This window comes from Nothoprocta perdicaria, unplaced genomic scaffold, assembly GCF_003342845.1.
Source record: "Nothoprocta perdicaria isolate Ctin4 unplaced genomic scaffold, notPer1 scaffold_112, whole genome shotgun sequence".
NCBI lineage: Eukaryota > Metazoa > Chordata > Aves > Tinamiformes > Tinamidae > Nothoprocta > Nothoprocta perdicaria.
In genome coordinates this window covers 2,095,085-2,117,792 of record NW_020454228.1, presented here as the reverse complement: position 1 = coordinate 2,117,792, position 22,708 = coordinate 2,095,085, and the positions used below count along the sequence as shown (strand labels likewise).

General features: G+C 39.8%; 1 protein-coding gene across 4 annotated transcripts in view; it reads right to left on the bottom strand.

The window, feature by feature from the left end:
- CNKSR2 (connector enhancer of kinase suppressor of Ras 2) overlaps positions 1 to 22,708 on the bottom strand; it is a 205,929-nt gene that overhangs the window by 21,635 nt on the left and 161,586 nt on the right. For all 4 annotated transcript variants that reach the window (XM_026051981.1, XM_026051984.1, XM_026051998.1 and 1 more), the window contains 2 exons: positions 21,309 to 21,409; positions 19,536 to 20,073 (listed from right to left, as the gene is read on the bottom strand). In XM_026051981.1, coding sequence (XP_025907766.1) covers positions 19,536 to 20,073; positions 21,309 to 21,409 — 639 coding nt within the window. The remainder of the gene's footprint in view (positions 1 to 19,535; positions 20,074 to 21,308; positions 21,410 to 22,708) is intronic.

The following is a 22,708-nucleotide window of genomic DNA, read 5'->3' as shown; positions in this document are numbered from 1 at the left end:
ATCCGAAGGTGGGTCCCTGTCAATCCAGTTCTTAAGTCTTAGTCAGGTCTTAGGCTATGCTTGCAATGGTGTATGAAGCTCTGTTTAGTTTACCCAATATGCTACATGGCTTGTGCTGTGAATAGCTCGGAGGTGTGTCATTTTCCTGATCATGAAGCAGGAACTACAGTTCCATTTTGTTGCTGTCAGAATAAACAGCTACTACACAGTATAAACATGAGATTTTTTTTCCCATCTAATCTTTGAATTTCAGTTTTGAAAAGAAATAAAGTCATGTACTTTTATTTATATTTTTTTTTTTTGCATTTCTATTACTCATTTTTTCTCTATGGAGTACTTAAAGAAAATTGGTCCTACTATCATAGCAGTCTATTCTCTGTAGCACTGTTATCAAAAGCCTATTTCTGGGAATTTTTGTACATGAAGTTGCTAGGAACTTTCAAATGTAAGACAAATGTAAAGAATTACTAATAGCATGTCATATTTAAATTTACATATAAAACAGGAACTATAGGTGTTCAGAGGTCTGATCACATGGCTTGCTTTCCGATGCTGTGATAAGATCTCTTGAATCACAAAGACGGCTCAAAAACGTTAGGATATCTTTTTGTTTAGGATATTGCTAACAGTTCCATTTACTGTTGCAGAAACTTCTTGTACAGTTTTGTGACTATGTGAAGGTTCAAAACATACGGATAAGTGCAACAATTTCAAAAGTGCAAAAATAATCCCATCTGCTTCTACACCTAGAACTTTCTGCTTAAAATATAAAGTTTTAGTGTCCAAAAACACCCGTCCTGGGCAAGTTTTTCACTCTGACCAGTAGAAACCACTTCAGCTAAAGAATTCTTTAAGGCACTGACATCCTGTAGCATAATTACTCTTTCTGATGATGCCTAACATACTAACAACAAAAGTAGTCACATACTGACAAAGTCCCTTGTCAAAGTAGTCACAAAGACAAAGTGACTAAATAACATGAGCATGGGCAGACTGGAACCTCCTCAAGGTCACAGGATTGAAAAGCTGCCCCTGCCAGTTGCAAGAACTTCACATCATGGCCTAGGAGCTATTCTCAGAAGGGCTGCATAACAGAGGCAGATTCTATACGTTTAACGCTGCACATCAAACTGTGAGGTTCAGATCAAACAAGTGGAGTGGGCAAGAAGCGTCACCTTGCTTGCTGTGGCTACAGGTTGCTGAGGTTTTCGAGCAGCTTTTAACGCTCGTGGGAACTCTGAAAACTTGATGCATTAGGGAAAGATGAATAGCCAGATTATTATTATTATTACTACTACTATTATTACTATTATTATTAAGCTAATGTTGGGAATTTTAATCAGATTTGGAGCTTACTGGAGAAGTGCATAGACAAAACATGGACTACATTATCACTGTTCTGGAGGGCCATTCAGTTGAGATTTGACAACTTCCCTTGATTGAGCTACATATAACACACTTATCTGGTGATTTCTCCTGATATACAAGCCTGTATTTGATTGGGCAATCCAGCTTGCTTCCAGGCAAGTGATATGATTTTGCTCCAACTCTATTTTTGATTTAGCCAGGTCTCTTCCAGGCTGGAGCAGGGCCATATTTAGCAACACAAATGTTATCAGCTCTGAAAGCCCTCCCCCAGCAGGCCATCTCACTTAAATATCCTGCACAAAATTAGCATATGAAGAAGGTGCTCACATTAATTTTGTAAAGATGAGGTGGAAATATCTCTTCCCATGTTCAAGCAATGATTCAGCTGTTTTCTGAGGTGCCTACAGTGTCCTGAAAACCCATCAGCAGTTGCCTGCTTGTTTTGCTGCAGTGAATTCATTATGTACTGAGGAACATAAAATGAAGAATTAACCATAAAATGCTGCACACCTGGTAGATACTGAAATGCTGTATTTTCATCCAGTAGATTTTACATTTTTTTTATGAGAACAATTATCTCTACATCAAATCTTACACAGAAGGGCTTAATACAAGGTAGCCTTCTGCTAAGCCAAGCACATCCATGCTTTTTTGTTTGTAAGTGCTCAGAGAATTTTAACATGCAGTAGCTGCTTTCTGAGGTCTTCCAAATGTGTTGGTTTTAAAAACATATCCTGGGTCTATTGAATGTCAAACACTGCACTCACAAATGCAATTACAGAAAATCAGAACTGAACAGGGATTTTGTTAGGCTAAAGGCTCCTTTTACAGGAGTCAAGTGCTGAAAATGTCAGAAGCTCCCCAGTGTGTCTCAACTTTAAAGATAGCAACAAACAATAAAATTTAAATTGTTTCAAATCCCTGAATGTGTTAGAGTTGGCCTGATTTCTTCAACTGGATAGTATTTCTTCAAGTGTGCTCAGACACTACATCTATACATGGTCTAGGAGGGAAAACTCAGCAAACTAACTGGAGGAAGCATTCACCTCATATTTCACTGTATTTCATGCTCCTGCTTAAATATTAATTTCAAAATACTCATTTCAAGACAGTGCTTCATGGAAAGTCAGTGGTGGAGGATGATGAAAAGCACCGGGCAAACTGGTCATGGAACCCACATGAACCCCAGGGGTAGCATCACAGTATCAGAACCCTTTGTTCTGTTACCTCCTTTGGAAAACCAGGCACCCATCAAACACCCTCTGGAAGAGAGAGGACACACTTCCATCAATCCTATGAGCTTTTTTTTTTTTTTTTTTTTTTTTTTTTTTTTTTCCCCCCTCAAGGATCCTAAAAGAAAGGCAAAAGGCACTCAGTGACCGAATTCCTCGCTTCACACTATTCTCCCTAACCTGCCCTTTCCAATTCCCTTCCCAAAAATTTCTTAAATAGAGACAACAGTGACACATGGCTATCACACACATGATGTTTGATAGTTTCCCTTGCTTTCATTGATGGCATTGTTTCACAGAAGAAATAACCCAGTGCTTAGCAGATAACACCCAATTTAGGCCCTGGCTCTCACTCACACTCTAAAAAAAAGGTCTGCTCTTCTGTGAGGGTGGAAGGGCACCGAATCCTGTTCCTGCCTGGTCTGATCCAGAGGCGGCAATGAAAATGCTCATGAGTCTTGAGAATACCTGCTGTGTCCCCCGGCTGCAGGAGCAGTGTAACAACATGAAAAAGGCTTGTGAGGTGCGGAGTGGTGACATCCACCTCCAGCAGCCCATTTCCAAGGCAGCTCAGTCGCTTCCACCTGGCATTGATGGACAAAGTAGGGCATCACTCCAAACCTTCTGGGATGTCAAAAATGTTCTTATGTCTCAGGAAAATGAAAACTGGACCTTTAAGGCTTTTAGTGGAAAATAAGAGACTGTAAGAACTGGAATGTAAAAGTTCTCGACAACTATGACAAATTTAAAAGTCCCAAGATTTTAGACTATTTTTCCATATTGTTTTAAAAATCATGCTTGAAGTAACTGTAGGGTTGTGATTCTTAGGTCTTGCCACCCCATCTGTAACTTCACATCACAAGCTGGGAAGAAAACCACTCATTCTCTGCAGGTGAAGTACACACAGAAGAGCAGAAGAGACATGATGGAAGAGCAGAGCGCCTCGCACAGAGGCTCGTGGGGCTCCGCGAGCTGCCGGGCAGGCTGGCGGCTCGCTCGGCTGCCCCAGCTGCTCAGTGATGGAGCAGCCAGGGAGGGAGGAGGGATGACATGAGGCAGCTCCCTGTGGCTTGTCAGCTCTTGCCATAGCAATCCGTTGTGGAGCCGGGCATCTACTTCAGGTATGATTAGTATCAAAAAGTCCCCTGAAATACTTAGCGGCATGGAACTCCACAGAAGGCTGGCAATCAGGTGGGCAAGCGGTACAGACTCCCAGTTGAGTTTACTTAGGTGTGTCTCATCTCGGGATCATCCCAAAAGGAAGAACACATCACCTCTACATCCTGGACGCAGAGCACTGAATGCCATCAAATTGAATGCTGTTCTTGTCCTACTAGAGCATCCTCCCTCCTCACTGAGCATCTCCTCAAGCTGTCCTCTGTTAATTTCTTTTAGTTACTATATTTTGCCTTTTTCCATTTCTTTTTCCTTTGATTTAATGTGAGCAAGCATTGAATATCTTTTCACATATCACCTAACTAAAAACTATCCTTTTTTGGGGGGGGAAGGGGGGGAGATGGGGGGGCTGCTAAGTCAGAACTATCATACATCAAATGGTTCCTATTACTTCTCTTCTTGGAGTACAAAACCATAATTACATAATATTTGTTAAAAAAAATGAAATCAGCTTCCAGACGAACAGAGAAATTGGAAGTACTGAAGGGTCTGACTTCTACTACTAAGAATATAAGGAAAAGATTAGAAAACAAAGCAGAAAAACATTAAAATGCCACTGTATAAATTCCCAGTGTGCCAAATCTTGAAGATCGTATGCCAGTCTGGCCTCCTCATCTCAAAAAGTAGTAATAGAGCAAGTAAATGACAGAGCAAACAGGGATTATCTGCAGGATGAAAGGCTTTTCCTAGAGATATGATTACACTCGTACCTCCAATTCAGTTATTAAAATAAAGGAGGTCTACAGAATTATAAGCCATATATTTAAAAGTAAATACAGAAAGAGTGATCACTGCTTCTTTTGGACAATATATGATGTTCTGGTGGTAGGTTCAAAACTAACTAGAAGAGACACTTCTCTTTCCAACCTGTAAACCTTAAACTATGCAACTCCTCGCTGCCATGAAACATAGCTAAACAAGCATCTGAGTCCAAAAGCAACAAAACTAGTTTGTGGAGTAAAGGTTCATCAAAGGCTATGAAAAACACCTTTATTTCTTCCCTACAAATATGTTTTTTGCTATGGTTCAAGGCAGGTTACAAGGCTAGCTGGAAGGTGGGGTGGAAAGTTCTGAAGTTGGAAATAATTTGTGTTTCAAATGTGAATAACTACGACAGCTGACCCAGAACTACACAGATCAACTTTTAGGACAATCTTAACTAAGCCCCCATCTACTGTGAATCATGAAAAATTTAGGCTGTAAGACTAAATAGTAAAAACTGCAAGCTTAGTAAGTTTTTAATTCAAGAGTTTGCCTTTGCTGAGCAAAGTAAACATGTCTCTTAAGGACACTGCCTATTTGATGGTAATAAGGCCGCTGGTTTTCTTGTATTACATTATCTAGGTGTTGTAACCAGTACAAGTGGATATTGCAAAGACTTATCACTGATGCTTTTGTAATTTGCAATAACTTGAATTTACGTTCATTTTCCTAAATGTTTTTATACCAGAAATACAGGTGAAAAGGTTCTGGAGAAATTATCTTGGTGCAACAACATGGAATTAAACTATAAATTGATCTTAAATTTATATCATAACTTTCATACATAGAATAAAGTAAGTATAGAAAACAAGATTGCTTTTGGAAAAGACACCACAGGAAAATCATTTAGAAATACAGGGGGATCACATTACCTATTATAGTGTTGTTGCTTGTATCCACTATATTAATTTAAAGATTTTATGGTGATCACAGAGGTAATGAAGTTCAATGTGTATTACACAATAAATTTATTATATTGTCTTTGGCAAATTTAGCTTCTTATTAAAAAGTACACAGGAAGGTAGGAGTGGGTGAGAATTTATTTTCTCTGATTACAATGCAGTAGGATGGGCGTATCATAATCAGCACAATGACTGCTAAATGGGGGTTAAAAAATGGGGGTAGCTGCAATTTGCAGAGTGGGTTTTTTCAAACACTTCTCTGTGATCTGTAAAATAAAATAAGTTCACGGCCAGCTGAAGTGCTTCTAAACTCCTCCTTGCAATGGGATCATCAGCAATGTCAACATCATCAATGTCTATGGGATCAGCAAGTGGGTGCCTGAGAATGGGAGGATCTCAGAACCAGAAATCCCAAATCACTCATGCCAAGTGTGGACAACAAATGCCCTTGTGCCATCTGGAACACTAAAGACCATTTTGTGTCCATGCTGCATTGAAAGGAGGAGAGAGACATTAATAAAAGTCAGGAGGGTAAGAGACAAGGATCTGGCTCTATACTTTTGATAGTTTACAGCAGAACTAGCTATGGCAACAGCTAGAGATTAGTAAAAACAAAGTGAAGAAACATAAAGCATATAAAGACAAAATAAAGAAATGGGATTATGAAATATATGTCTTCTAAAATATATACTCCATTTCAAAATGGTACAAATGAGCATCTGAAGAAGTTTCACCAGAGGCCTATGCTTATGTTTAAAAAACCGTGAATTAAGGGAACGCTGTGCAGAGGTTTTATTCAGCAGAAGTAACAGTCTCCTTAAATAATTATGGACAGAGGTAGTACATAGCTAATAACATAATCATAAAGTTATGCCAGATTCTCCTCCTCGGAGGATAACTTGGGCTGAGGACAATTCTGAATATTGGACACAATATGTGTCCCCAACATAGCATATGCCTAGTTGACCAATCTGCACAGTATGCTGAATTGTATAGCTTTGAGAAACAGAGTTAACTAAAACATGGATTAAATTATGGTATAGGTTTTACTGTAAGATAAATATGTCACTTCAAGACAAAATATTCTTAAAACTGTTAGTTTTATCTGGGGAAAAGATTTATAACATCCTCATTCTCAGTTGTGACATGGGACATTAAGGCTGACAGAATTTTCATTTGAAAAACTAGTAACTACTCATGGTCACTTATTCCATAGCTTATCCTCACTATTATAGATGTGTGTCTTACTACTTGTCTTTGGTCTTTTGCTTCCAATTCAACTCAATGGATTTTCCTTCTATTCCCTGGCAACCTTGATGCTTTCCCAATAAGCTTTATAAACTTGTTTCCTTTTTTTCAAAAAAAAAAAAAAAAAAAGGAAAAAAAAAAGGAAAATTAAGCTCCCTCAGCTTCGTGGGCTGCACTTTCCTTTTATCATTTTTTCCTCAAGTCTCAGCAGCCTCCAGGTCCACAAGGTCCTTGGGAAGTAGGGACCCTCAGTGCTGCATGTGGTCTTCCACCTACAGGGGCAGAAGTGCCAAACCGAGGAGAAAAATAAAACCTCTCCCCACAGCTCCTGATTTTCTCCAAGCAGAAATCCAAACAGCAATATGCAGCCTAGCTCCAAAAGATGGTGCTGGTTGCTCCTGTCCATCTAACTGTGGGCTAGCCTTCCCACCCTGAACTTCTCCTAAAGCTAAAGAATAATGAAATACATCACAAACCAAAGTGCTATCTTCAAAAGTGGCTGGGGAGCCTCAGTTTTACTTCAGATAACTCTTATGTCCTTGATATAAATTCCACAGTCTTGTTTAGCCACAACATGTACAAATGCAGAAAAATGGCCTTCTGGGATGTAGGGGAGCAAGAGAAAAGTGGCTGACATTTTTGAGTTTCATTAACTATAAAAGCCGTTTCCAAGTTTGAGTTCTCAAGGCAATATATTTTTTTCATTTTTTGGAATGAAATATTTCATTTTATGAAGCTCTGAAACATTCTTCCACCTTCTATCAATAGTTTAAAAATTAATTGAACCAAAATTTTCAGCCTTCCTTTAAACAACTACTCCCAGTAAGAACTAACAACATACATCCTGTTTTCAGCATCTTTCACTCTGCAGAAATTTTTCATGGATTTTGTAGACTGTGTAAAATATTCACAGAATTGACTTTCTGGACTTGCTACTTCAGAGGCAAGGACAGTCTGTGTATAATATAAGATTCATCATGACCATTATAACATTTAATGTCTGCAGGCAAAAATTGGGAAGGATGTTACAGAATTTTAAAACGCAAAGTGAGTGAAGAACTTTGAAACAACTGATTTATTAACCCATAATAAACTAAATTTTAAAGTGTATATTGCTGCTTTTTAAAAAAATTATTTCCCCAGGCTTATAATTTCATAAACTATTGTCAGAATTCTGAGATTTAAATTTGTAGTGAAATTTGTGTAAAAATGTACTGCATGGACCAATAAGTATTCCTAGTCCCTGGATCAATAAGTATTCCTAGTCCCTGCAAGAATCATACACAATTCTTGAGGCTGCTTAGGAAATATGAGAGTAAATACCACGACTATATGATAAGACATAATGCTCAGAGACCAAAAGATAAGAGATAATGCTCAGAGAGAAAAAAAAAAAAAAAAAAAAAAAAATTAGTCTTGGCCAGCTTTAAAAATGGGAGTCTAAAAATTAATTAGGAATTTTTGCTCTTTCATATTCAGAAATAAGTAAAATATGTAAACAAAGGCATCCTTTTCTTTCTTCTGAAAAGATGCAAATCAAGTGTTTCTGTTGTTCCAAAAAAATATAATGGAAGTCTCTTGAAAAGAAAATTTATTTTTCTGAATAAAAAGTTGAAAACAAACAGCAGGGTATATTCTTGATAGAGGGGAAGGAAACAAGAATTATCCAAATAATCAACTATATAGATTAAGTATGATTTTCATATTGGACTTTGGACAGTGTTCATATTAGTACAGTAAAATTACTACTCTAACACCAAATGCAAGAGGCTATTAAAATACTGTTATGTGATTTCTAAACCAGCTTTTGCTACTTTTACTACAGGAAAAATATTCTCTAATTGTCTAGCTCTCATATTCACTAAATTTTAAGTATTCTATGGTGACTACTTTGTAGCAGTATTTTTATAGGCAGAAAACACAGCATCAGCTGAAATGGGCGCCTCACATGATCAGTCCTGATCTGCTCTTGTGGCACACAAGTGAGTCTCTCTCCTGAGGGACTTCCAGTCCCTCTAGAAAGTTGAGTTTCATTTAACCCAGAATTAAATGCTGAACGAGCCCCAGCAAGCCCTGGTATCCATTCTCATTGCTGGAGGTCTTTAGTAAAGCTGTCAAGGTAAAATCCTTCTACTAATATTCCCAAATGGCCACTCCATTAACTTCACTTCAGCAGCAAGATGTTTCCCCTCACCCTTGTATGCTCTTCTCCATCTCTACGGAAAGCTACTTTTTTTCCACCTCCGTGAGGTGAGTGCACCACTGGTGTGCTGTGAGCAACCCAAGCTGGGACATCCTTGAGCAAAAGACCTAAATCACTTATTTAGACCTAGTGACTTACGTTCCTCTTCTCTGATTCTCCTCTTCCTGTGTCAGTATGACCTCTCCTAGCCTCAAAAGAAAAAAAAAAAAAAAAAATTTATGATTCAAGAATCATAAAAGGTGTAGATGAAAAGGATGATTATAGCAAAAGAAAAAAAAAAAAAAAAAAGGCACATCCAAAGACCAAGTGTTTGCCTTATTCTGGATGTCTGTTTCTCCCTGCTAATGAAAACCCAAGAAGAGCTTGGGTTTTCAGATATGAGCTTCAGATATCAGATGTTTAGCAGATGCATACCCTAAGTAGATATCCTGCTGTCTCATCTCTGTGCAACCCTGAATTTACAGCCAAGAGAAATCTCTCAAGAGAGGTTTGTTTAATTCCACCTCTCCTCTGAGTCCTGTAAATCTTCACATGATTAAATCAACATCCCAAAACACTAAAACTTCTGGGTGAAAAGTATGAAATAAAAGGTTTTGGGCAGGCTCTCTGCCCATTTTCTGATGATGAGAACCACTCAAATGCTTTAAAGCAAATCAGTGGTGGTACTTTATATTCCTAAAGACTAGAGTTCACACATCTGTAATCCATAAAACAAGATTATTAGCTATTATTTTGTGCCAGAAACACTCAAACAACAAAGCCATAAAGTGACCATTGTACTGAAAATGCAGCATTTTTCTTCATGTAAATACAATAAAGTACTGAAGAGAAATGTTTTTTCATGCTATATCCATGAAATTGTATTACTTAATATCATCACACTAGCTACACTAATGTGGTGGTGTTAGCTATCATCAGCAAGATCCCAAAATAGGAACACAGATTGGGAACACAACAGTTGATAAATAATATTTATCTTCTGGGGACATACCACAATCTTTCCCTTCTAGAAGTTCAGCTCCCAGGAGTGAGCAACATGAGCCATAGCTGTCCTCTGACAGCAACAGTGAAGCTCAAACTGAGAAGCCACCAGAGATTCAGTGTTAGAAATGAAAGCTGCACTACGTGGGGTTCCCCTGAGGTTGTCCTACTTTCAGAAATACTCATTATTTCCCTAATGACCTGGACATTGTAAGAGAAGAAGCCTATTAAAATCCACAGATGTGAAAGTGTGAGGAAACGTCTCCCAGAGTGCCAGAGGTCAGCCTTAGAAGTCACAATGATTTGGCAATGTAAAATGCCCAGTTTTGTGTTAACAATATGGAAAACACTGCAAACAAGCACAGAGCCTGGCAAACAAGTCACACTGTGAGTCTTTTTTTTTTTTTTTGGTCTGGTCAAGCTGATAATTTTTAAAAAAGTCATATTTGTTGCTTATTTGTTGACTGAATTTAGACCAACTGCTTATATATTTTAAATCACTCCATGTTTTTATCAACGTGAGCTACTTAACATGGATGTGTGAAAAGCCCAGGAATACTCAGCTCCCCACCTACAAGGAACATAGTGGTCAAGCAGAAGAGGATGTTGGCTACAGTACTGCACAAACTGAAATAGGAGCTGCACTTTAGATGCAAAACAGATACTTATAACAGAAGGCAAAAAAAATCAACCTTCATTAGGAAAAAAAAAGTATTTGCAACACAGTAAAGAGGAAAAGCACTGTCCAGTGGGAATACTGAATGCCTAACATTGGAGGTATTTAAGGACAGACACAGCAGCTCCAGGTTTCCAGGTTTACAGCTGCTCCAGTTTTAGTTGCTCCAGGTTTACAGGAAAGAGAGAGACTGGATAACCTCTGGATTTCCTTTCTAGCCCACCGGTTCTGTGAAATGCATGGCACCTACAATCTCACCAAGGCCTTCAAAGGGGCCAACATGTTAGTACTGTCTAGTCTATATGTACTGCCTTCCTGCAGTGGAAAGGTTTAGAAAACAACTGAGGAGAAATTAAAAAACCTACACATAATCATCCTGTGCCACTTTGATGTCTGATATTCTCCAAGAATTTTCACAGCGCTGACAGAGGACACCAGGCCTACAGAAGACCTGTGACTGCCCAGAGTTAGCTAGAGGCTAGAAGGAAAGGCAAGTCAGCCTCAGATGAGGTTTGGACCCTAGGGAAATGAATGTAAAACTACACTGTGGTATTTACTTCATAGGCTTTCATGACAGCCCTTATCTTTAGTCCAGGAACTCAGAGATTCTCTTCTGAAAATAGATTAAACCAAACCAAACTGCTTTATAACAAATATGGCTTTTCCAGAGACTTCTTCCTTTGTAGGAAAAAAAAATCTTGCAAGATGCTGACCATTGACATTAAAAATCCCATCCTTGCATGTTTTAGTACTTTATCTTGCTTCCCATGAATAACAGTAATTAAAATGGGATGCATCTTCACATGATGACACAGGAGTTCAGCACTAATAGTTTAATGAAAGCACATCCCTCCTATGTTTTTCCAAGCACTAATGACTCAAGTAAATGTTTTTTTATGATTCTCTAAATGTTTTAAAAGTTGCCTTAGAAAGAACCTGAGAACCAGAGAAAGCAGATGGCACCACCTTGAGATATAATAAATATAATCTGACTCTATCCCTCCTCTGCTCTTCCAGTCTTTCAAGTACTGTGTGGTATTCTTTTGACTTAATTATAAAAAAAACCATAGCAAAAATTTCAAACCTCTTCAGAATTGATAAAAGGTATTTTAAAATTACATATTTCAAAAGAACATATGCACACAATAGCTGGTCAATTTTTTCATTGTAGGTGTCCTTTCTATTTCAGAAGCTCTTTCTGATTAGGCTAAATCTTAACTACATCTCAATGAAAAGAGGAATTATCACAGTTCTGTGAAAATCAGAGTTAAAAACAGCTACCTCATGCCTTGTGCCATGGTCAACTCTGCATGTGTCTTTGGAACAATTTTCAGTGAGACTGCAATGAGAAGATTTATGTAAATAATTAAATACCTCATATACTCTTTTCAGGTTGGAAACAAAAATGACTGTAAGCACATGATTTATGAAAAAATCTCTTTTTAATGGGAAATGATATGATAATTTAAAAATAAAAGCTGTTTCTTTCTTGTACCAAAAGGATTTCAAAATAATTATAATGCTCATTAAGAAATGTGAGTATATTATGCTTTAAAATAAAAGCACATTGGAATTGGGAAAAAAAAAATCTGCAAACAAAAAAATAAAGCTTTATTATATTTCTATTGAGACAAGTCAAGAAACCAGGAAGCCATCACATATCCTTCAGAATGAGAACTAAAGAGTCCTAAGGGGGTTAGACAGTATTCTCTACGTTGCATATGAAGAGATCTACACTAATGGGGTTATCTTTACCGCAGGACAGCACCTTTGCAGCTACATTTGAGAGAGCAGAGAGAGGGACACAGCTTGCTTTCCAGAAGCGATGGGAAAATTAAAAGCAAACTGCAGACTGAATACGTGACACCTAGCAAGAGAACTAATGAAGAATACAGATATAACAGGAATATATTATTATATCCATAAAGTCCTAATCATAGAATCATGGAATCACAGAATGCTTAAGGTTGGAAGGGACCTCAGAGGTCATCTAGTCCAACCCCCCTGCTCACAAAGGGTCACCTAGAGCACGTGGCACAGGGCTGCATCCAAGCAGGTTTTAAAGATCTCCAAAGAAGGAGTCTCCACAACCGCTCTGGGCAGCCTGTTCCAGTGCTCTGGCACCCTCACTGTCAAAAAGTGTTTCCTTAAGTTCCTGTGGAACTTTTGGTGCCTCAGCTTGTGGCCATTTCCTCTAGTCCTATCACTGTCCACCACTGAAAAGAGGCCGCCCCCCTCCTCCTCCCTGCCTCCCTTGAGGTATTTATACACGCTGATCAGGTCCCCCCTCAGCCTTCTCTTCTCCAGGCTGAACAGGCCCAGCTCCCTCAGCCTTTGCTCTTAGGGCAGATGTTCCAGGCCCCTGATCATCCTCGTAGCCCTAACTCCATGACCTAACCCAAAGATGCCTCTGACAGCATGGCTCCACTGACAGCCACCAGCTTAGTATTGCAGCTGAGGCTATTCTGCAAGAGAAGTGTTTTGTAGGAATGATCATGTAACAAACTCCCTTCTGTATTTCTTGTTGTTTGCAAAAATGCCATTTAATCCATACTGTTCAGGCAAAATCAGATTACCTTTGTTGACAAAGACACCTAAAGCTATTAGAAGCAAATAAAAGAAAGCAAATAACTTATGTAATATTTCCATTTTTGAAATTCATCTCTCCTTTGCATTTTTAGCGAAGGATAGCAGCATGGACAGTGAAAATCAATCAAAATTTAAACATTGCTACAGCATATTTGTGGGTAAAAAGTCACATTTACAAGCACTAGCAGGCATAAAACTAAGCTAGTTTTATTTTTGTTGACAATTTCTATTGCTTACTGAATTGCTATTCAGTAAATGATTCAATATTTGGCTTTCAAGCACTGCAGGCAATTTTTTCTTCCCCTCCACAGAGCACAGAGTTTTTGTAGCGCTTCATTTTTATTTAGAATTTAAAAATACTTTGATAATAGAGTTTCTTTTGCCCATGAGACTGGCAAAAACTTTGTTTCATAGAGTTTAAATGTTTAATGAAAGAAACTTGCAGAGGAAGAAAGGTACCTGCTCACACTTGTTTATCCAAGTTAGGCATTTGCTCGAAAAGACGGTCAGGGAGTATGTCAGCCCCTGCCTCATTCTGTTCTTCCACAATTCCCTCTCCAGCCTTTGAAGGAAATTCCTGCATGAGATATAAACTATCCACACCAAAGCAGAGCCAGGTGGCCACTGAGGAGATAAGCCAACGTGCTTAAGAGGTGGGTGTTTTTGAATATTGCTGCCTAATGCTTGTAGCCAAGCTCATCTGTGTGAGCAGCAAAGCTCCCGCTGGGGAGCCTGGGGAAAGCTGAAGAGCAGCCTCTTCCCTGCAGATCGTACAGACAACACACAGTCGCCCCACAGCAGGCAAGAGGGACAACATGCTGCCAAGTGACAGGGCAAGGGACTCAAATGTGAATTAAAAATGAAAAAAAAAAAATGTAAAAAACACGGTTAGAAAAAGCAGCCATTTCATTAACTGTACTTCAGTGTCAGAGTGTGCTGGGGCTGCGCTGTGCGCAAGGAGGGATGCCTGAAAAGCAGCAACACTGGTAAAATGTTCTGGTTTGTGCATGGCTGATAGTGGACACAGTCAGTTAGTAAAACATCCTCCCTAGTGCTCTGAAGAGTGCTGTACTTTGCGGTATTCACCAGCCTCATGAAGAGTATTCCTAATGTGAAAAATTACCTGTCAATTCTCACAGCCTCATTTATTTAAGGTACTAAGGTACTACCTCATTATACTAAGGTACTACCAGGCATGCCCATCTTGGCAGACCTCAGTAATTCCAGAGGGGGAAAATACAGTCTCTTTGTTGTCTTTCCCTTTCCTCTTGGTGCAGGTAAAACTAACTAGGTGGTCAACTGACAGGGCATCACTAGCTGCATCCTCTCTAGAAAGGAAATAGGCTGTCAGAAAGGCAAGACCATACAATTACTTTCTGACACCCACCGCCAACAACTCAAGTGTGCACTGTACAGACCTAACAAATTATTCATCCAAACTCTTCCCTGCTCTCTGTTTCCCTGCTACTTAAACCCTGTCAGAGCAAAAAGAAACTCTATCCAAAAGGCAAATAAACAAAACCAAGCAGTGGTATGTAGTGTATTGATTTATTATGTTGTCTTTAATTACGAAGCATTGATCTTTCTGAGACACACCCTTTGAGTCACACAGGCAAACCCTCTCACTAAAAAGAGGCACATGTCCTAGGCATGTATCCCCATACCCCATTTCAGTATCTGAAATGGCTGGCCTTAGTCACTGCACATTGTCTTGCTAGCACAACCTCCTCCTTGGAGGCAAATGCTGCCTAGGCTCTTCCGCAGACACACTTTCTGGTCATACTGGGTGAAGTCTTTTACACTGCTACTCATGGGCATTCTTGAACCATCTGCCCTAGCTTTGGTGTCGGTGCACAGTTCTCAGAGAAATCAAGGAGAGCTTTCCTGAAATCCAATACAGGGGCTGGACCTCCCTGAGCTGCAAAAATGAGAAATCACCAGTCTGCTCCAGCCTTTGGCAAGTGCCTTCAGTGATTTAAGGTAAAAAAAAACCAAGTTCCAGAAATTGGAATATCAGGCAATTGTCTTCCTCTAGGATGTAGAGGAGTAGACTGCATAGACTCAAGAGTAGGCAACATGGAACTAAGCAAAGGACACCTGCCCATGCCACCCACCTAAACAAGAGCTTACAGTAATGGACTGAGATGCCAAGCAACACAATGAGCTCTTGGGATACGTTGCAAAACCTTTTTCAATGGGAGACACCTCACACATGGAAGACTGTCCCATCCCCATAAATACTACAGTGAAAAAAGGTCCCTGCAACAAGTAGAAATGAGTGTCACCCCTTCCAGCTCCCATCAATGCACAGTCATTGATTTACTGAAATCCATTTAAGGCCTTGTCATAGTTGTCCACCCTCTACAGAAGATATTCCAAAGTTGTGGTGATGAGTAGCAGCAGAACCCTTCCCAAAATCATGTTAGCAGGAATTACAAGACAGGGAAAATGACAGAAAGGATAAGACACAAAACTTGCAGTAGCACAGACAGGTTGAAGAGGTCAGCAATGATGCAGAAGAAGATGGGTTAGAACAGTGAGAAAACAGGCTAGCTCATTTTTTTTTCTATATACCTTTTCATACTCAAGTATATGTATATTTTCTTTTTATCCACATTTCTTAGAAATTCTTACTGAGTATGCGAAATCACAAGCTCCCTCACACCCTGTTGCATTTCCCAGGCGTGAGCTACCTGAAACAGGGAGCTCTTTGCTCCGGCCAGCCCCGGAGCACACTTTCCTGGGAAGCATGGCTCCTTCCTCAACACCTGCCTGCTCACACAGCAGTAGAGACTCCCTCTGATGTTCTGGCTCCCCAAAGACAACCGTTTCAGGGAGCGAGCAGAAAGGTGTGGGTTCCTCTATGAGTAACTCACTGGGGCCTGAAGCCAGTAGGATTGTAACTACATTCCTCAGAGGGCTGGTATTTGTTTTTCTTAAATGCTAAATGCTTTGAACAATCCTTCCAGTGACTCCTTTCCCATAAACCACAGGTGCTTATGAAAATGAAAGAGCAACCTTCAACAATGCTTTTGGATATGAAAGCACGGAATGAGGCATCCTTTCCTGGGACACCACCTCAAGTGGCTCTGCCAAGAAAATCTTTGGTGCATCAAGTGGTGGGACTGATGTCAAGGCGTAAGGGACGTGAGCCTGCGGGTATGTGGACGATGGAGGAACGGCACACACCTGGCTCACTCCATTACCTCCACCCAGGAGAAAACAAATCTGAAAAGGCACCACTTGTCCTTCATGCCCAAATCAGACACATAATGCAGGGTGCTAGAGGAACTGGTGCATTCTCTGTGTGCTGGCTGCTTTAGAGCAGCACGGAGAAAGGGGGTGCCTGGTGCCACAAGCTTGAATATTGCCTGCCATTTTCATAATCTCAGGAGCAAACACAAACACAAATATCTCACAACAGAATCTTTCTTGCTTAGAAAGCAAGGGACCATTACAAGACTGTGTCAATATGGAACAACCAAATGGTTTAGGAAAAAGTCATCTCAACTATGGAAATAAAATAACCAACCAACTAGCAGTGCAATGTCAATATGATATAACAAGACAAAAAGAAGCAACTGAACACACAACAAACTTAAGGCTCTAACAGAAAAACATAGGAAAGAACAACTCTATTTTTGGTTTAGCATGATATATCTAGTCCTCGCAGGCAAGCTGATGCACAGGATTATTCACAGTGTCAGTAAATTCCTGCAGTATCTATTTAAGGCATAAAGGAGTGGTTGAAAGATAGAGAGCAGATTCTCAGTCGTTGCAAATCCATGTAGCTTTGTAGGAAGTCAGTGAAGCTCTGCTAAATTACAGCAGCTGAGAACAGCATCTGAAACAAAGCATGGAGCTCCTCATTTGTGGTAAGGTCATTTTAAAAATTCCTTCAATTGGGGTCTAGAAGAAGCATGACTGCACTTGTCTGTTTGAAATTTCAGGGGTTTTTACAAGTGGGAATACACAAACAAAAGGCTGAGAAAACAAACTTTGGGCAATGATATTTAACTCATATGGCATCAGTCACAAAGGAGCTGCATCCCTTTTCCCACATAAGAAGCAATAGGAATGGTTAAGATTCAAAACATATACACATAAACACAAGAACACACATAATCATCCAGGAGTTCAGAACAATGTAAGGAGCACAAATGTGTAAACCAAATTAATGACTTTAAAAGGTTCATATGATACCAGTCACAGAACGTTCAAGGTTCAATCTTTGAAAGAGAGGTTAAAAGCTTTCTAACAGCAAGAGGACCCTCTCATCCTCCCCCAGTTTCAATCTGTTGTTTTCCCAGAACAATGGAGGTGACAGGAAGCAATGACCTAACACAGACCCATGGGGTCACTTAGAAGCAAATCGTAACCCTCCCACATATTGGTATTCCGCTCTTGAGAAAAACGCTTGCATGAAATCTCTGCGTTTCACTGGTTACAGCCCAGGAAAAAGACAGTGCTGCAAACAGAACACTGTAGCCATAGCAACAAGCAATTCCGCACTTAAACTTTTCAACACACCAAACAGTATCTCCTCTCGGGTTTTTGTAATTTCATGGTTAATTATTCACCATGAGCACTTCACTTGTCTAGCTGGTCACTAATATATCAAATATAAACTCCCATTGGTGCTTCCAACAGGAAAATCCCGGACCTAAAAGAATAAGGAATTATGTATATGCAGGCAGATCATATTGAAAATTAAACTTTTTTGTCCCTTTTTGCAAATCAGTATGAAAATGTGGAGGACAGTCCAACTTCTGGCTTGTTAATACAACCACTAGGCCTTTTTTAGTATCTTGTAAAATGTCACATCTGGAAGTCCTAAAGCCTTAAAAGTGAGATTTAAAATACCCAATAACCTCAACAGCATCTCTGAGGAATGCCCTAACAGCACAGACACTCCCACAGGAAGTCCTTCTCCTTTTCACTGATGGAGAGGACTATTTATTTTTCATTAAAACCCATTTGAACACTCAAACCAAAGGCTATACATAGTAAGGATAACACATACTGCCTGGTTAGTGAACTTAACCTTGTAAACCAGGCAGCTTCAAGTCACACTCTCTAAGGGTCTAATGTTACCCTAATAAATGCATGCGTTTTCTTTCCTTTTTTTTTTTTTTAATCTTTTTAGAAAGTGCTGTAGACAAAAGCAACTCATATCATACGTTTTTCTTCTTTTTGATGGCATCTGCAAAAGATTTTTCTCAAAGGCAAAATTTGAGATCTTTTGAACCTTTTTCTTGAAACCCAAAGAAAAAGGAGAGTGCTGATCTCTCCTGTGTAGATTACATAATTCAGTGCTCAACAGAGGTGCCAATTTTAAAGTTTAATCAATTTATTCAGTTAGGCAGTTAATTATCTGAAGCTTTCGCTACCCTTTTCAGATCATTCACCTTTTTCGTACTCCTTCACTGCAGTGAAGAATTTGAATCTAAGGAACGAGACAGCACAGAAACTTTGAGTGCATCAGCGGTCATCCTGCCTTCCTTGCCCCTGCCAATAGCTTAACCGTAGCATCACTCCACCATTCACGGATGCAGGCTTGGTTAGCTGAGCCTACAACTTGGCTGTGGTCTAAGATCTGCTAGCAAGACAGAAGCTCCAGGGATGACAGTGAAGGACAGTGTATGAAACAGACACAGAAACGTGTTTACACACTCAGGAGGAGCGGGGCCCTTCCTCAAGTCTGTTTATTTGAATTAATTTGACAAGTAGCATTAATTTCTATGGACTTAATGGGTCATGTAAGAGATGGTTACTCAGAATTAAGATGTTTAACCCTGCCAGTCACATAGTGTTTTTTGAGGGGGGATTTTTTGCAATGCTTTGGGAACTTCTCCCTCTATATATCACGAGGGGAGGTACCGGGGAAAACATGCTCTCTTTTAGACTTCTTACACATTCTTTGCTCTATAGTGACTTGTCCACCTGCATGCCAGACACCTGCAGTCTGACCTTGCACTCTAAGAGGTGCTGAGTGCTTTCTAGAAGTCAGACAGGAGGTGGCTCTTAGCTGGGAAACTCACTGCATGTGTCCTGAGACATGCATTCGTCAACAGGGCAGGATTCCAATGAAGTGGAAGCAGGAAGACAAGAAGGAACCAAAATCCATTTTCAAGATCTGCTAACAGGATGTGGTTGGTGGATGATGTGGCCAGCCTAGGAGTAAGTGCTTGATGATCTGTGACTGGTCATGCAACACTGTCAGGCTACTAAGCTCTATAAGCATGGTAGATCCAAGCGGTCCTTTTTGATGCAACTCTAACAGAAGGGGTTTGGTAAAATTGAGGGGATGTTGAAAGACTTTTTTAGGAAAAAAAATGAAAGAAACAACATTACGAGAACAGGACTCTTGAAAAGACACATAAATATGCCATACTTACTTTTGTCTTCCTGGTTTTCTTCTGCTGGTTTGCCTTCCTCCTCCTCCTCTTCCTCTTCTTCCTTCTGTGGTGCCTCTTCATGGTGATCGGCGGTGCCGACAGAAAGGCTCTGACAGCAGTGATTGAAGCCACTATCCCGAGGCAGCGTGAAACTTCGGGGCTTGCCCCCGTTTCCGTTGAGCACTTGCATCCGCTCCCCCTCCACGAGCGGGAAGGGGCCGTAGTGGTCTTGCAGGTGGCACTTCTGGGTGGGCAGCGTGGATTGCCGCCGGTGCTCGGGGGACACCACAACGGTCTCGGTGAACACTGAGTCCTCCAGCGGCAGTGTCTGCAGGTAGTGGAGTCCCGAGCTCGTCAGAGGTGTTTCTATGAGGTCCTGCCAGGAGCGCCGCTGGCTCGCCGTCTTGCGCACCGGCGAGTCGGTGGCGCTCCCCACTGCCTCCGGGCGAAACTCCTCGTGCGACGACTGCGACTGAGAGGTCTCCGTGGACGAGAGGCGACTGTGCTTGGGCTCCACATACGGGCTCGCGCAGCTCATCTGCAAAGCAGCAGGAAGCCTTCAGCTTGCGTGTACTGCCAAGAGCTGCAGCCCTTCCATGGCTGTCGGAATGGCCCAGCAGTGAAGACATGAACCTACCCGCCTAACATGCTGGGATCGTAGCGCTGGGACACGCACAGATTTATACATGCAAAAACTGTGGTCAACATATGGGTACACTTATTTGTGCAGAATGTCCCTTCGTCAATAAATCAATCGATACTTTATTTTTTTCAAACTAATATGCACAATAGGGCTCTAGGGAACACACAGAAGAGGAATTCCTGATGTATTAATATTATCTTTCAAATGCTCTCCAAAAGCCTATCATCACCCACTTAAAAGTTTCTTTGGAATCATCACAGTTGGCAATGCTTGCGCCAACAGTTCTCCTTCGTAAAAGTACTGCATCCAAATAAACATCACGACCCCTCCTCACAGATTTTCCTAACTTTTCAGGCCCAATTTTTGCTTTGTTTTTATATATTCAGGTGGGATGTGCTAGCTGAGTTTATAGATGTGAAAATTAAATTTCTAATTTAGAGTATGTTTATATTCCCTATTCTGACTTTATATAAACATCTGCTGCAATAAGAAATAATAATAAAACCACCTTTTGTTCTAATTCATAGATAGGCATACTTTCTCATGAACGACAACTATTATTATCATTTAGGATATGAGTGAAAACATTTTTATGTTGGAATTTGTCTAGAAATGTAAGTGCCATTTGTCACAGCATAATTGTTTTACCACAAGAAGAATCTGTGCTGTTATCAAGGGATAACGTTCTGATGGACTGCATGATAACGGGAAGGTACAGGTTTTTGCATGGGTGAGCAGAGGAATCTGTTTTATACTGAGAGAATACAGAGGACAGAATTCTCTTAGTCCATCATGTGCAATAGCTGGAATTATAAATCTCCACACACATGCAGATGAGGCACTTAGGGACATGGTTCAGTAGGCATGGTGGTGATGGGTTTACGGTTGGAACTGCTGATCTTGAAGGTCTTTTCCAACCATAACGATTCTATGATTTTATGAAGTAGCAGTGATGGCTGTTTAAGTCAGCAATGCACATTACCTAGCAGACACCTCAAGTGAAGTGCTGACTCAAAAAATCCGCTGAAGAGTGCCATAATGTGTGTGTGTGCATGTGTTTTAATTGGAGGTGTAGCTAAATGTAACACTTGATGTAATCATTCCTAAGGAGATGCTGGCAGGTGACTTACCGAAGGAGGCCGTGGGTATGTGTCATATGGAGGTGGTGGGCTGTCCTGCTTGGGTGTTGATGGAGTGTCGGCTTCCTCCTTATCACTCTCACTCCAGTAATCTACAAGTTACATAGAAATCAGATAAAAAACTACTGACACATTTTGATACATATGTACATTAGAAGCTGGTTTTCATATAATATACTGGAAACTACATCCTAGATATTGCCAGGTTTATTGTCATTCAGCAGTAAACATTATTGAATGACGATTGTGTAAATTTTAGCCTCTCTAATTTGGACTTGTTCTGACCCAAAGGAGGAAAAATTCAAACTTTATGGGACATATTAAGCCTAATGCCCCATTGCAGATATATTAAATAGCAATCTGCCAACGAGCCAAAAATTCACACTGTTGTGCACAGCTTATAAATACCATACACATACAAAATACACCTAATACAAATATCTAACTTTCAAATATTTAGAAAATCATCAAGATTGAATATATATCGGCTAGAACAAACTGAAAATATATTTCAAAAAAAAACAAGTAAAAAATAAAATGTACTTGGCAAAATTCTTCTTGACTGCAAATAACATTAACAAATGTAATTAACACTAACTGACAAATCAAACGAGTAGTGCTTATTGCACCATCCAGTATCCTACTGGTCACTCAAGCTTTTTAATTAATTTTCTAATAACAAATGGCTGCAGGCAAGATTAGACAGAAGATTTTATATCATCTGTCTGTTTTCATAAAAGAGCTGCTGTCCTGTTATCCAAGCAAGAGGATAAAGGTGACCTGATAAGGAGAAATATTATAATGATATTTATGTAAAAAGTTACAAAAGATTGATAAGACAGATTAAGTGCAAAAGCCACAGAGTTTGGAAGTTAAACTTAATGTGACATGAGGCTTAATTTTGTCATGGAATCAAATCATAGTCAGTCCCCTTTCATATGTTTGGTAGCTTGGCTAAAGGAGAAAGACACGAGGATGAGTGTACCACATTGTAAATTAGAATTATTGTGTTGCAAATACCATACACCATATCTCCATAGTTGGTACAAAAATAAACTATACAGCTTCTAGCTCTGTTCAAGACGAAGAACGTCAACATTTCCACACAATCTAAAATGTAGGTAAACATTTGTTCTATCATCCTGCTTCTGCATGTGTTAGCCTCTAGTATTGGGTAAATTGTGATATAACTGAACAGCATAGTTCATATGTATAGTTCATATTCTTCATGGACTAATCACAGACAATTTTGACGTTGTTCAATAAATACTCAATGAATTCCATCACTTAATCGTTTCTGTTGTTACATGAGCAGAAAAACATTGATTTTTGTGTCATAAGCTATGCAACAAAATAACAACAACAACAAAAATAACCTGAAAATGTTCCAG